General features: G+C 45.9%; 1 protein-coding gene across 1 annotated transcript in view; it reads left to right on the forward strand.

The window, feature by feature from the left end:
- Positions 1-11,744, forward strand: part of FSTL4 (follistatin like 4) — a gene marked incomplete at its 3' end in the record, with an annotated part of 417,677 nt that extends 405,933 nt beyond the window's left edge. The window contains exons 14-15 of the mRNA XM_079703635.1: positions 8,793-8,902; positions 11,036-11,744. Coding sequence (XP_079559761.1) covers positions 8,793-8,902; positions 11,036-11,744 — 819 coding nt within the window. The remainder of the gene's footprint in view (positions 1-8,792; positions 8,903-11,035) is intronic.
- Between the last annotated feature and the right edge of the window lie 3,605 nt (positions 11,745-15,349).

The raw sequence follows: 15,349 nt of genomic DNA on the forward strand, positions 1-15,349 counted from the left end.
TTACCTTGGGGTGCATGGGCTGGAGAACATTGTCAAAGCAGGCACCAGATGATAAGGAAGGAGAAGGAAAAGCAGCAGCAGCAATTATGTTCATAAATGGAAGCACATTACTGAGTGCTCACAGTGTTCCAGGCACAGGTTTCAATAACTGGCCCCTGGTCCAACCTAGGCATACATTCAGCCCTGCAGCCCATACATTCAGCCACTGCATTGTACTGCCTCTTGGGAAGAGCTTGGGACCGGGACATCTGTGGGATCCCTTCCTCCACCAGTCAGGAAAGGTCATCACCAACCCTATGTTGAGTGTGTCCGGCTCAGCCTTTCTCATCAGGGGTACATGAGAGGATTAAGCCCTACAAAAGGTGATTTGAATGCCTGTTCCCTCGATTCTCCCAGTGATGGTGCATAGAACTAGAACCATTCTAGATGCACAGAACCATTCTAGATGCACAGAAGAGAATTCACTGCATACAGTGGATTCCTCGGGATATTAGGGTTTTATTCTCTCTCAGAACCCCAGCTGAGAAGGGCTGCGGATGGAGCCAAGTTCACACTGTTCCCAAGACTGGTAAGAGGCCAGGGATACCCAGTCTACAGAAGCTTCCTCCTGGGGACTGGCCACCTGCCTTACCTACCTCTGTGCTGCTGGGCCAGGGGAAGGACACTACTTCACCTCCTACAAAACAAGACTATTGTCCCTCAGTGAACACCATCAACACATCCTGGGCCCCGGTGAGCTGATGACAAATAATAACAATTAATTAGAGGACCTGGGAGCCAGAGTAAAGGTCACTCAGAACAGAGTATAAGCCCAGAAAATTGGTTCCTCTGGCAGCTCTAAGAAAGCATGTAAGGAAATTCAAGGGGAGGGGCCACCAAAAAATATCTTTCTAAAACTAAAATTTAACAAAAAATGATTTCCTACTTTAAAACTGCAGTAGATAGATGAGTTGAAAATGCATGATTTCTACTGAGACTCAAAATAGTAGTCTGAAAGATAAAGAAAAAGAAAAATCCTCAAATCACAGAATACAAGAAAAGATTAAGATATGAAGTCTCAAAAGATGTTTCAAAGTCAAAAGAAGTTTAGAAAGAGAAAAGGTAATAGTTGGAATGGAGTCAAACATTAAATAAATTTGGAAGAAAATTTCCAAGTTGAAAAAGTAAATCATGTAGATTAAAAGGGATCTGTAAGTTCCAGGCTAACTTGATGAGAAAGAACGCATCTCTGCTCTTGGTAAAACTCTGGACTTCCAAGAATAAAGGAAAAATATTATAAGCTTCAAGGCAGAAAGAAAAGTCACCTGTAAAAGAACAATTAGGTTGGCACTGGACTTCTCACCTGCAACAGCTGCTGGAAGACCGTGGCATCACATCTAGATGCTATTAAGATAAAAGGGCTGATATCCAAGGTATCATTTACCTGTCAGGACAAAAGAAAGACCTAAGGATATGCAAGAATTCAGAGAGAAGATCATGAAAGATACCAGAAAAACAGTAGGTGAACCAGATGAGAGACATCGATATGGCGAAAGATAAAGAGGAAACAGGCCTAAGTAAGAAACCTAGTGAGGAAGGTCCAAAAATAAAATAAGATGGATGAGGAGAGACTACCGGAAAATGTATTAATAAGTGCTAAATAAGGGCATTTGAATTAGGAGCAATGCACTGAAAGAGAAATTCTGATACCAGGCTCTAACTAAAGATGGTAAGTTATTTCTGTAAAAGTAAGGGTAGGGAGTGGAGGAAAGAGAGTAAAAATACTCAAAAATGTCATCTTACAGGGATAAGAGGATATAGAGAATGTTCTTTGAATTAATAGTTGAGATAGTTAACTGTCTAATTATTCCAAATGTGACAAACTGATTTCTCCTATTAAAAGCAGAGATGATGAGATTGGGTTTGGAACAGAGGGAGAGAAAACTAGCTGTAACTTGTTTACAAGAAACCCATAAAGTGATAATAAAAGGTTGAATTGAAAGGGGTGGAAATAGTGATGGTAGGTGGACAAAAAGATGTATGAGTGTAATATTAATATCAGACAAGGTCAAATTTAAGGTTAAAAGCACTAAACAGCATAAGGAGAAGCATTATGTGGAGACAAACAGCCAACAGATAGCAAACAACATAACTAAACACATAATACAAGAGTGATTAAAAATATAAGAACTTGATTTACAATGCACTTAAACTGTACATTCCAAAGAGGCAAAATAATGACATGGGAAAAATGAATAATATGAATAAGGAACTTGGTTTAATAAATACATAGAAAACCTTTCCTCTGACAAATAGAAATTTTTCACATGTCCACATATATGTGTCAGTAATCACAAAAATTTAGCAAATTTTGTAAAAGTCAGTGTTATAGGCTACATTATCCGATAATTAGAAACAATTAAAATGTGACCTACCTAATCAGGAAACACTCCTAGATCACTATTGCATCAAAGAGGAAATTAAAAGGAGAAATTACAAACTGTCTCAAAAGCAATGAAAAAGAGACTACTTCTCATCAAAACCTACAGGATACAGAGAAAGCTGTACACAAGGAATATTTGTGTCTTAAAAGCCTGCAGAGAATGTATTTGTATTAAGAAATAAGAAAAAGAACAAAGTAACTGGCAGGAAGGAATTATTTAAAAGACTCAAATTAGTAGAAATAAAAAAAGGACAAACAAAAACCAATAAATCCTTCACAAACCTGATAAAGAAAAAAGAATATAAACAAAGTGAGAAATGAGAAAAGACATATTACTGCAGATAAAGGAGGATGAAAATAATTGTAAAATACTACTACACTGCAACTCTGGGGCGGCACATTTTAAGACCTAGAAGAAATGGATGATTGTTCGCAAAATGCAGGAAAAAAAAAAAAACTGACCTAGTCAGGAAGAGAAAGTCAAGTACCATACGATATCACTTATATATGAAATCTAAAATATGACACAAATGAATCTATCTACCAAGCAGAAACAGACTCACAGACATAGAGAACAGACTTGTGGTTGCCATGGGGCAAGGGTGTGGGGGAGGGATGGACTGGGAGTTTGGGGTGAGCAGATGCAAACTATTACATATAGAATGGATGGACAACAAGGTCCCACTGTATAGCACAGGGAAGTATATTCAATGTCCTGGGATGAACCATAATGGAAAAGATATAAATATAATAGTTATGTAATATTTATATAAATTTAAAAATATGTATGTATAACTGAGTCACTTTGCTGTACAGCAGAAATTAACACAACACTGTAAATCAACTATACTTCAATAAAAAAAAAATTGAGGAAAAAAAAACTGACCTAAGAAAAGGAAAACTTGAAATAGAACAATTACCAGAGAAGAGGTTTTTTAAAGATCAAAGATCTACCATAGTAAAATGTACAGCCAAGTTTTATCAAACCTTTCAAATGTAGATAATTTTAATATCATTTGAACTATCCCAGACCATATGGAAAAAAAGGTGCAACTCCTTAGTATTAAAAAATAAAACTATCACCAGTTAGAATGGGCATCATCAGAAAATCTACAAACAACAAATGCTGGAGAGGGTGTGGAGAAAAGGGAACCCTCTTGCACTGTTGGTGGGAATGTAAATTGATACAGCCACTATGGAGAACAGTATGGAGGTTCCTTAAAAAACTAAAAGTAGAATTACCATAAGACCCAGAAATCCCACTACTGGGCATATACCCAGAGAAAACCATAATTCAAAAAGACACACGCGGGCTTCCCTGGTGGCACAGTGGTTGAGAGTCCGCCTGCCGATGCAGGGGACACGGGTTCGTGCCCCGGTCTGGGAAGATCCCACATGCCGCGGAGCGGCTGGGCCCGTAAGCCATGGCCGCTGAGCCTGCGCGTCCGGAGCCTGTGCTCCGCAACGGGAGACGCCACAACAGTGAGAGGCCCACGTACAGCAAAAAAAAAAAAAAAAAAAAAAAAGACACACGCACCCCAGTGTTCATTGCAGCACTATTTACAATAGCCAGGTCATGGAAACAGCCTAAATGCCCATCAACAGATGAATGGATAAAGAAGGTGTGGTACATATATACAATGGAATATTACTCAGCCATAAAAAGGAATGAAATTGGGTCATTTGTAGAGACATGGTTGGATCTAGAGACTGTCATACAGAGTGAAGTAAGTCAGAAAGAGAAAAACAAATGTCGTATATTAACGCATATATATGGAACCTAGAAAAATGGTACAGATGAACCGGTTTGCAGGGCAGAAATAGAGACACGGATGTAGAGAACAAATGTATGGACACCAAGGGGGTAAAGCTGCTGGGGGGTGGGGGGGTGGGGGATGAATTGGGAGATTGGGGTTGACATGTATACACTAATATGTATAAAATAGATAACTAATAAGAACCTGCTGTATAAAAACATGAATAAAATTTAAAAATTCAAAAGAAATTTAAAAATAAAACTATCAACTAATCTCACTTATGAATACAGAAGCAAAATTCTAAACATGGTATTAAAAATAGAGTCCAACAATGCATCTAACTGCTCAAGCAGGGAACAAATTCCCGGGATGCAGTAATGGTTCACTCTCAGGAAATAAGTCAACATTACTCATAACACAAAACAGAAAAAAAGCTATAATATTTTCAGTAAATGCTGGAAAGGCATTTAACTAAATACAGCAGACATTCTTAATTTTTTTTAAAAAACTAAAAATAGGAATAGAAGACATAAACATAATGAAGACTATTTCCGAGAAACCAAGAGGAAGTTTTGCCTAAATGACAAAACACTAAAAGCATTTTAATTAATAGCAGGAATTAGACCATTATGCCCACCATCACCATAATTGGAAAGTCTTAGAAATGCACTATGACAAGAAAATGAAATAAATTGAATAAACCTACCTTCATCTCTGTGGACTAGGGTTCAGGAAACCACTGCTTGCAGAAACTGCTCCTGGAAATGTCAGTGGGCAGAGCCTTTATGGTGAGCAATTTGGAAATGTGAACCAAAAGCCTCAGAACATTACTTTCAATCCAGCAACTTGACTTCTCAGAACTTATCCAAAGACGAGGATCAGGGATGGGCACAAAGATTTAGCTACAACGTTATATGTTACTGCAATGTTTATATTTGCAAAACATTGAAAATACCATCTTAATGTTTCTAAATATCCAACACTAAGGAATTGGTTAAACAAGCTTTGCTATGGTTCTATAAATGACGCTTATTCCACCAAGGCCCTGCCCCAGGAGCCAGTGTTGGAACCTTTGGCACCATCTCGAATCCTTCCCATCATGCTCTCGCCCACCCAGTCCCAGCTTTCAGCTGCCTCTCTGCCCATCGCACTCGATATCTTGCACCCTGCCCTTCCCCAGCTGTCACCTCTCACCTGGCTTTGTCCACTCCTCTGAAGCAGATGCTCAGACTTCCCTACCCCACACTCACTACTAACTTACATCTCCTGATACCCAGCCAACTATGTGCATCTCCTGAACCAAGCCCCTAGAGCCAGGAAATTTGAGAGGCTCAATAATTATCTTTTGGTCACAAATGTGCCCAGCCATGTGCTGGGACACAGGCCAAGAAGGAACTCATGACTCATTCGAGAAATGAGGCTGACTAGCCCATATCAGTTCAGTGGCCCATGACACCGGGTTTTGATGAAGTAACCTCTGGATATAGGGTGTCAGGGTGGTGAAGCATGAATGACACTGACTGCTGACAGCCTGTAATTTTCCATCTCTATTATAAGCTAAAATGACAGACCTTATATCAAGCAATGATTGCATGGCTTCTTGGAATTCTCTGGCATTTTCACCTGGACTCTCTAAGATCCAGTTTCCTAATACTGATATTTTCTTAATGCCTAGTTCTAAGCTTTTCCCATGGACTTACCATGGAAGCATCATTTGGCCTTTTTTTTTTTAATCACAGGAAAATAACCTAACTTTAGAGCTGCCCACGTCTGAAAATCAGAGCTCTCATCATTCTAATCCGGCATTCTGCCTGCTGACCCCTCGGGAAGCATGATCCAAAAAACTAAAGCCTCAAACCTGCCCGAGGAAGCAGTGCAGGTGCTGTTTGTCTTGTCATTAAAGTAAGAGGCAGAAGGCAGTTCCACTCTTAAAAGGTAAAAGCATCCAGAGCTCTAAGCCATGTGAGTCACAAAGCCCCATCACAAACTGTCCTCAGCCTCAGGCTGCAAAAATCTGAATCCTTCCTTCTGTATAAATGGCCACAACATGAAGATCAGGAAAAGTGTCTCCCCTCCCTGGTCAGGGTCTGGCATCTGCCTCCTGTCCTGCTAAGAGGGTCTGGGCTTGTCCTTGGGGTCCTCCAGCCAAAATTGCCCACAAACTGGCCAAGCCCCTCATCTGGCTGCAGGTCTGCCACCCTTCTGGGCAATCACCTAGAACTTGGAGGCTGAAGAGCACGTGCAGAAAGCAAGAGGACACAGGATGGCTGGCTCAGTGTCTCCAGCCTGCCTGTGCCCAAGGCCTCAGTAGCTGATGGACAAGAGCCCAGCCTGACCACAGGGGGCTTTCTGGCAGGGCCTCCAAACCATGCTCTCGTCCTGTCTAACCCCAGACATCACTTGGCTCTGTTCTGTGCTGCCACCATGCGCTTCCCTGATACAGACACAGCAGGGACACACACCAAGGAGTGGCTCAAGTTGCTTCCTGCCAGGCACGCAGGGGAGAAAGTGGTACCTCCAGGGGAACAGAGGCAGCATGCTCTGTCACTACCAATTTGTACAAAACACAGGGCCTAATTCTTCACTTCTCACAGCAAGTCCCCTTTGTGAAACTGGAACCCTCCCCAGCATCCTAATCACAGGCATCTAAATGACATGGCCAAGACACTATAAAACTCTTAGAGGAAAACATAGAACACTCTGATATAAATCACAGCAAGATCTTTATGACCCACCTCCTAGAGAAATGGAAAGAAAAACAAAAATAAACATATGGGACCTAATGAAACTTAAAAGCTTTTGCACAGCAAAGGAAACTATAAACAAGACCAAAAGACAACCCTCAGAATGGGAGAAAATATTTGCAAATGAAGCAACTGACAAAGAATTAATCTCCAAAATTTACAAGCAATTCATGCAGCTCAATATCAAAAAACAAACATCCCAGTCCAAAAATGAGCAGAAGACCTAAACAGGCATTTCTCCATAGAAGATATACAGATTGCCAACAAACACATGAAAGGATGCTCAACATCACTAATCATTAGAGAAATGCAAATTAAAACTACAATGAGGTATATCACCTCACACCAGAATGGCCATCATCAAAAAATCTACAAACAATAAATGCTGGAGAGGGTGTGGAGAAAAGGAAACCCTCCTACACTGTTGGTGGGAATGTAAATTGATACAGCCACTATGGAGAACAGTATGGAGGTTCCTTAAAAAACTAAAAATAGAGCTACCATATGACCCAGCAATCCCACTACTGGGCATATACCCTGAGAAAACCATAATTCAAAAAGAGTCATGTACCACAGTGTTCATTGCAGCTCTATTTACAATAGCCAAGACATGGAAGCAACCTAAGTGTCCATCGACAGATGAATGGATAAAGAAGATGTGGCACATATATACAATGGAATATTACTCAGCCATAAAAACAAACGAAATTGAGTTATTTGCAGTGAGGTGGATGGACCTAGAGTCTGCCGTACAGAGTGAAGTAAGTCAGAAAGAAAGACAAATACCGTATGCCAACACATATATATGGAATCTAAAAAAAAATGGTTCTGAAGAACCTAGGGGCAGGACAGGAATAAAGACGCAGACGTAGAGAATGGACTTGAGGACACGGGGAGGGGGAAGGGTAAGCTGGGACAAAGTGAGAGAGTGGCATGGACATATACACACTACCAAATGTAAAATAGATAGCTAGTGGGAAGCAGCCGCATAGCACAGGGAGACCAGCTTGGTGCTTTGTGACCACCTAGAGGGGTGGGATAGGGATGTGGGAGGGAGACGCAAAAGGGAGGGGATATGGGGACATACGTATATGTATAACTGATTCACTTTGTTGTACAGCAGAAACTAACACAACATTGTAAAGCAATTATACTCCAATAAAGATGTTAAAATAAGTAAATAAATAAATAAAAATAAAAAACAAAATAAATGACACGGCCAGCACCTCTGACAGGATGCCTGCTTTCTCTAATAAATTATGGAATCACAGTTCTCAGAGAGTGCCTCTGTGAGGTGCATATGACAGAGACTCTCAGCAAACCAGCCCAGGTGCCTGGCATCAAGGGAAAATACAGAGCCAGTCAACGATTCCAGCGTTGAGCATTTTCGTTAGTTAAAACCTCGCCGCCTTTCCCAGGGTGGCCTAGGTGTTGAGAAGGTGGGACTCCCTGTCGTGGAGGAGGCTGTCTCTGAGCAGAGATGCTTAGGTTCTGAGGACCCTCCCTCAGAAGCCCCAACACAGCCCCTCCAAGTCCTCACTCTGCTGTCACATCACGGTGGCTGACAACATGCACCACAGTCAGTCAGGGGCAGGCCTGACCGAGCAGGAGGGAGCAATTCAGGCGTTCACTCCTGTCTCCCCACTTCCCCTGCCTGGAAGGATGGGTCCCTGCCTACGCCATTCCCAAGCATCTCCCACTCTGCTCCTGGCCCGCCCCCCCACCACCACCGCCAAGATGGTGACTTGCCCATCATCTCTCTCTCAAGCAGCCTGTCTGCCGGGGTCTCCATCCAAGCGTGCATGTGTCTGCAGGTTTCCAAGCCCCGCTGGGATGGGCCCTCACAAGGACTTCCGCTCTGTGTTGCAGGTGATCACAGAGGCCAGCACCGGTCAGGGCCAGCACCTCATCCGCACGCCCTTTGCAGGAGTGGACGATTTCTTCATTCCTCCAACAAACCTCATCATCAACCACGTCAGGTGAGACCGGCCCGCAATGCCCTAACCTACTCCGTGCCCCAGCTCAGCCCTGCACGGGGCAGCTTTGCCCGGGGTGGCCCTGCTCCTTTCTCTTTCTCCCCCACTCCTCCTGGGCTGGCTTTGGACCCCATCAGGAATGGACAGAGAAATGGCCCCATCCCCAGTCCTTAATTGTTAAAGTTAAAGAAGGCACGCAGCTCCTAATGCCCTCAGGGGCCCAGTGAGGTCAGGAAGTCTCACCCTTGGGTGAGGACAGCAGAGGAAAGAGGGAAACAACTGTGGTTAGCTGAGTACCCTCTCCTTGCTAGACGCAAGAAACTAGTAGAGGCGGTCTCGAATCTGTTTTATAGATGAGGAAACTTAGGCCCAGAGAAGTTAAGACACTGGCCAAAGTCACACAGCCAGGAACTGGCAGTCAGACTAAATGCATAGCTGGGTCTCCTTTCAGTGCTCCATTTGGCCTCATTCTCTGCTAACCACAACCTGTGGTTCCTCTAGGAGTCCCCAGAGCAGCCATGCAGGGGCCTGCAAGGAAACAAGGCCTCCTGGGTGTCTAGTTTGCCACCATCCAAAAGAACAGCTTAACAATAACAGCCATGGCCTCGACTGCAAGCCTCGTCCCAGCCTGGCCCTCCCCTTCCCTGTTCATTTCAGAGAACCCCTGACATTTTCTGTCAAGGCACCACTGCCAGAAGACTGAGCATGCCCTTTTATAAAGTCATCAAGACCCAAATGTCTTGTGGCAGTGTTTATGCCTTCCTTTACTCTGACATCAAGCACCTTTTTCCAGGAAGAAATGACTCATTTTTGCAAGCTGAAGCTGGACTTGTAAAAATAGGGCTCTCCCATTCATCTTTGCCCAAGGGAGAAAATAATCACTTTATGACCTCCCTACCTCACTGCAGAGAATACCTGGGACAGAGCCTCTAAAATGGTTGTAAATGGTAAACCCCCTCAAAGAAGCTGAATTCAGCCAGAAGTCATGCAAACTCAGGCTCTGCAGAGCCTGTGTGTGACTTTTACATTACAGTTTCTTATAAGCATGGGGTTTTCTTTCCTGCTCTTTCCATGCTCTAGCTCTTTAAGGATGCTTTAAAGATGCTGTAAAGTGGGCATTTTCCCTACTCTGAGGCATAGCTTGTTTGTTATTCAAGAGAAAATTGTGGAAGAGATTTTTCTCTAATCCTGTAGGTGTACACAGCACCCAAAGGCCTCTGCAAGTGAGGGGTTTAGGCAGAGGCTCTCACAATCAGAGGGAAGTCCTGCCTGGAATCAGGCCCTTCTGCAGCTCACAACCAGCCTCCAAAGAGGAATTTCACAAAGTCCAGATGTGGCAGCTTCCACCTACTGACCTCTTCCACTAAAGCTCCCTCTTAGATTTAATCCTCCCAACAGCCCTTGGAAGGAACTACCCTCTTTATATTAGCAGGGGCTTGAAGAGGCAAGCAACTTGCCCCAGGCTCTGCAGCTAGCAGGGCACCGCAGCAGTGCCAGGCCATCTGGCTGTAAAGGTAAAAGCTGTCCTTAGCCCCAGCCCAAAGGGGCTTCCTGCGACCAGCATCATCAACGTGGCCATGGAAGAGGCTGCCCTCAACCCTTACCCACGTTCCTCTCCAAGGGTAAGGGAGCATGGATAGGACATCTGTCCTTGTTCTCTTGCATTTCCATCCCCAGCCGGTAGTCCAAAAACCACCTCAGATATAGACTCACCTCTCCTGTCCTCCTAGCAGGCAGAGTCAGGGCGGACATCTCTTGTCCTTTCCCTCCAGCCACAGGCCCGCCACTTCCCAGCTGCCACAAGGCCTCTGGGGAGCTGAATCAAAGGCATCCCCGAGGCGGAAGCTGCTGAGGCACAATTATGCTCTTCCTTTACCATTTCTAAAGATGCATGCATATTACAAGAGCATAAATCCAGGAACATTTTGTAACTCAACTGCATTTGGTTTGAGATCATAGATGAATCGCTTATGAAGCCATCTCCTGCAGAATGGTAGATCTTATTTATAGGCTGCTAGATCCCCAAAGGGTTACGATAAAGGAAAAGAGAAAGGATGCCATCGTTTGAGACAAATGACCTATCCCCTACCCAAAATGTCCTCCTGACCTCTGACCTCAGTTTGCATCTCCTCCCAGGTTCGGCTTCATCTTCAACAAGTCTGACCCTGCAGTCCACAAAGTCGACCTGGAAACACTGATGCTCCTCAAGACCATCGGGCTGCAGAGCCACGGCTGCCTGCCACAGGCCATGGCCCACACCCACCTGGGCGGCTACTTCTTCATCCAGTGCCGACAGCACAGCTCCTCTCCAGCCGCCCCGCAGCTGCTGCTCGACAGTGTCACGGACACCGTGGTCGGCCCCAACGGCCACGTTACCGGCACCCCACACACTTCCCCCGATGGGCGCTTCCTAGTCAGCGCCGCCTCCAACAGCCCCCAGCTTCACGTGCAGGAGATCACGCTGCGGGGGGAGATCCAGACCCTCTATGACCTGAGAGTGAGCCAGGGCGTCTCAGACGTGGCCTTCCAGCCCTCCTTCACCCAGGGCGACCAGTACTACGTCTATGCCACGCTGGAGACAGAGCCGGACCTGCTCTTCCTAGAGCTGTCCACGGGGAAGACGAGCGTGCTGAAGGGCTTGAAGGAGCCGCCCGCGCCCGCGGGGCCAGCCCGAGCCTGGGCCAGGCCCCGCAGGATCGTGAGGGACAGCGGGCTGTTCGGGCAGTACCTCCTCACGCCAGCCCAAGAGTCACTGCTTCTCATCAACGCGAGACAAAACGCGCCGCGGTGTGAGGTGGCGGGAGTAAAGGGGGGGACCACAGTGGTGTGGGTGGGCGAGGTATGAAGCAGCCACGAGCACCGCCTGGTACTGACACCGCAGCCCCAAGCAGGCACCCTGTACATTTTTACAGACAAAAGCAAAAACCTGTATTCGCTTTGTGGTTCAACACTGGTCTCCTTGCAAGTTTCCTAGTATAAGGTATGCGCTGCTAACAAGATGGGGGTTTTTCGTTAGGACGTATGATTTCTGCCTTGAGCTACGATGAGAATATGCTGCTGTGTAAAGGAATCATTTCTGCGCCCAGCTACGCGCCACGTTACCTGGGCTGCCATGGAACCAGGAGCTCCTGCTTTCCAGGCGGATGCTTCTGTCCGTTGCCTTTGCCTAGTCATTCTCCAGGGTCCGGCCAGACTTCACCCTGATGTGGCCTGAAGACACAGGCTCCCTGGAGCAGGGCTCTCCCTCCTGGCGTGAGAGCCACATTGCCCTCGCTCTGGACCTCATTTTCTCCTTCGCAGTTGCTTCTTGCTTTTCTTTCCATTTGACTTGTTGTAAGCCTGAGGGAGAGCCAACAAGACTTATTGCATCTTGGGGGATGGGGAAATCACTCACTTTATTTTGGAATTTTTGATTAAAAAATAATTTTTTATAATCTCAAATGCTAGTAAGCAGAAAGACGCTCTCCGAGGTCCAGCTGTATTCCTCCCTGCCTTAGGCCATGGCTCTGAGAGTCACCACCCCACATCCAGAAAGAAGACAATGGCCATCAAGCGATTGTGGTTCTCTGCACCAGGGACACCCCCAAGTGCAGATCAGGCCACCACATTGGTAAAGGCTCCGTTCTGGGTTGGGACCCCAAGAGACCAAGACAAACCCTGCGTGCCTGCTTTTCAGTACTGAAGGGGGACATTTATTAGCCAGCCCAGTACCCCAGATTCAGGGCAGACCAGGCTTGCCTGGAAAGGTGTGTGCGGCCTGCAGAAAGTGGCCTCCAGGCTCAATGCAGAAACCCGAAGGATACAAGTGGGGTTCAGGCGGGTTCCTTAGGCTATCCCTTTTAAAACCCCATTTCTCTTCTCCCTGTGGCCCTCACACTCAGCTCTGGCACCCCAGTCCCTGCATCACCATAGCACAGACAGCACATTTCAGTAAGTGTTTCTTACACTTGGGTCCCTCTCTCCCCAGTAATACACAAGGATACGGGCTGGCACTGCTGCATTATTCCCAAATGTCTCAGGCTGTCGTAGGCTCTCCACTGGGCATCAAGAAGTACAACCCAACAGCCCCGTGAAGATAGCCCATATCAGAGAATCTCAGCAAGGAAGAGGCCCCCTTGGGCTCTCAAAACACCCCTTTCCTTCTCGTGCACATCAGTGGCCAAATTGCACTTGTATGCTTTCTGGCTTGAAGGGTCATTTTTCAAGCCACCTGAAGTTGGAAGAGGTGGTCCCATCACAGACACATTAGGTTAGATGCCTTCACCTGCCAACATGGCCATGAGTTTCCTGGGCTGCTGAGGAATGGCCCCTTTCAGAGAAAGGAAGACACAGACCTTGCCTCACTGGAAACAGAGCTTCTCACTCCCACCTAACTGCCCAACCCACCTGCCCGCCACAGAGTTCCCGACATTGGCCAATCCTCTAGTGTGTTTCATGCATCTCAGTCCACCAAACTCTTGTCCCCAACAACTCCCAGGGTGTGCCTAGACAAATAACATTCATAGATTTTTTTTAAGATACAGTATGTAGATATAGGTTGAAGAAACTGACCTCAAAAGCCTAATTAGTTTCACAATAACTGGGATGGATGGAAAACACATCTCACCTTTTTTTTTTATTCCTGCCTCAATGTCTTGACACATTTTCTTCCAAAGTCCCACTTCTATCCCTGAAATTCTCCAACTTTCGTGAGCTTCTTCCTTTGGAAAACATCTTCTGAATTGTGGCAGTCCCTGGAAGAAAAAGAAAGTCTCTGAGCCTACATGAAGAAGAGCCCACCAACTGCCAGGCCAGAACACTGGCCCCTCTGGACTGCAGGATTGCTGAGTAAAAGACCAATCCAGTCCCAACTGGCCTTTTCAACTGGGAGTGACTTCAGCAGCACCTGTTCCTTTTCCACAATTCCTTCCGCTTCTAAGTGTGTCTGGAAAGCTTCTCTGCCTCTCGTCGTAACTGTGAAGTTGCAAAGCTGGAGACGGCCAGTTTAGGTCTTGCTGCCAGCATTTCAGACACAATTATATAGGACAGGGGAATCACGGCCCTGAAAACTGTGAAATTTGCAAATTCACAAAGGAAAGTCGATGTGTTTTTAGCAGTGCAACCGACTGAAGGGCTGGCGAGGACTCCACCCGCCCCTTTCTCCCACACATTAGCCCCAGCAGAGGCTCATGGAACACAGTTTGAAAGCCACTGCGGTACGAAGTCATCACAACAGCCAGCGATCCTTCTGATGAACACAAATTATCGGCTATCTACTAATATTTCACATTAAGGGAGTATTCATTTTACCAAAAGAATCACCCCCAAAGCCACTTACGTGATGAACTATTTCAAAATTACTGGATTTTGAAATAAAGTTCATTTCACAAAAATTTAACGTAGATTTTTTTTCAGACTAACAAACAGAAGTAATTGACACGGTGACATTAAAGATTTGAAATGGAGGCCCTCATCCTCCTTCTGCCCAAGTGAGCAAGACCCCACATGGAGGTTCTCGGTCCAAAAGCCCACGCAGCCACCCACGGATTGATGGTGGGAAGAGGGATTTGTCTGCTTCTAGACGCCTGCATGGACTTTCTGTGCAAGTAAGCTTGCTTGTGAACCACACACAGTGAGGCAGATACCATCATCGCAGCCCCAGTAACACTGAGCCAGCGAGCCCTGCCTGGGGCTGGCCCAGGCCCCTTTTTTAAGGCTCCAAGTCATTTGAGGGTCCTGCTACTTTCCCCAAGCCCCCAGAAGTAGCTGGGAGAGCCCTGTAAATCTAGGCTGGGGCCACACTCATACCAAGCTTCATATTCTGTGACCTAGAGATAGCATCACGGGAGACAGCTCAGTCCCTGCAATCCACCCCCCACCCCCCGCCCCATCTCAGCCTCCCAGATCCAGGTAAGTGCCCTGGAGGACAGCACTCCAGCCCAAATAAAGCCAAGAACCGCCTGCTGCCCTAGGGAATTGTAACTGCTGAGTCTTCACTGAGGAAAGCAGCCTGGAGTTGGCTTTGTGTGGCCCCCACTTCTTTTCTGCTGACCAAATAACCTGTGAACTAAAGGAGATTTCAGAACTGAGATGTGAAACAGCTTCATGATGGATATATTTTTCTACAAGGGGCTTAAATAGTAATCCATTCATTTTTCACAATGTGTTTCATTCAGGTACCACGGACACTGCACCATTTCATTACCAAATCCCACAGCTCACTCTCCCATCCTCCTCTTCAGAAGCCAGCCTCCAGGAGCAATGATACTGCTCCCAACGCCCTCCTACACATCCACCAATCTACCTCACATCCTCTTTCTTCCACCCGGCACCTCCTCCTTGCACCTGGCACCTCTGAGCCAGGAGGCCAGACAGGTGATGTAGGATGACAACGATGCCGACATCGATGGCAAAGTTCTTTGCCATCCTCCCCAACCCAGGACCCCAGATCCCACTCCAAGTACAATCACA

This window comes from Hyperoodon ampullatus, assembly GCF_949752795.1.
Source record: "Hyperoodon ampullatus genome assembly, chromosome: 4".
Classification (NCBI taxonomy): domain Eukaryota; kingdom Metazoa; phylum Chordata; class Mammalia; order Artiodactyla; family Ziphiidae; genus Hyperoodon; species Hyperoodon ampullatus.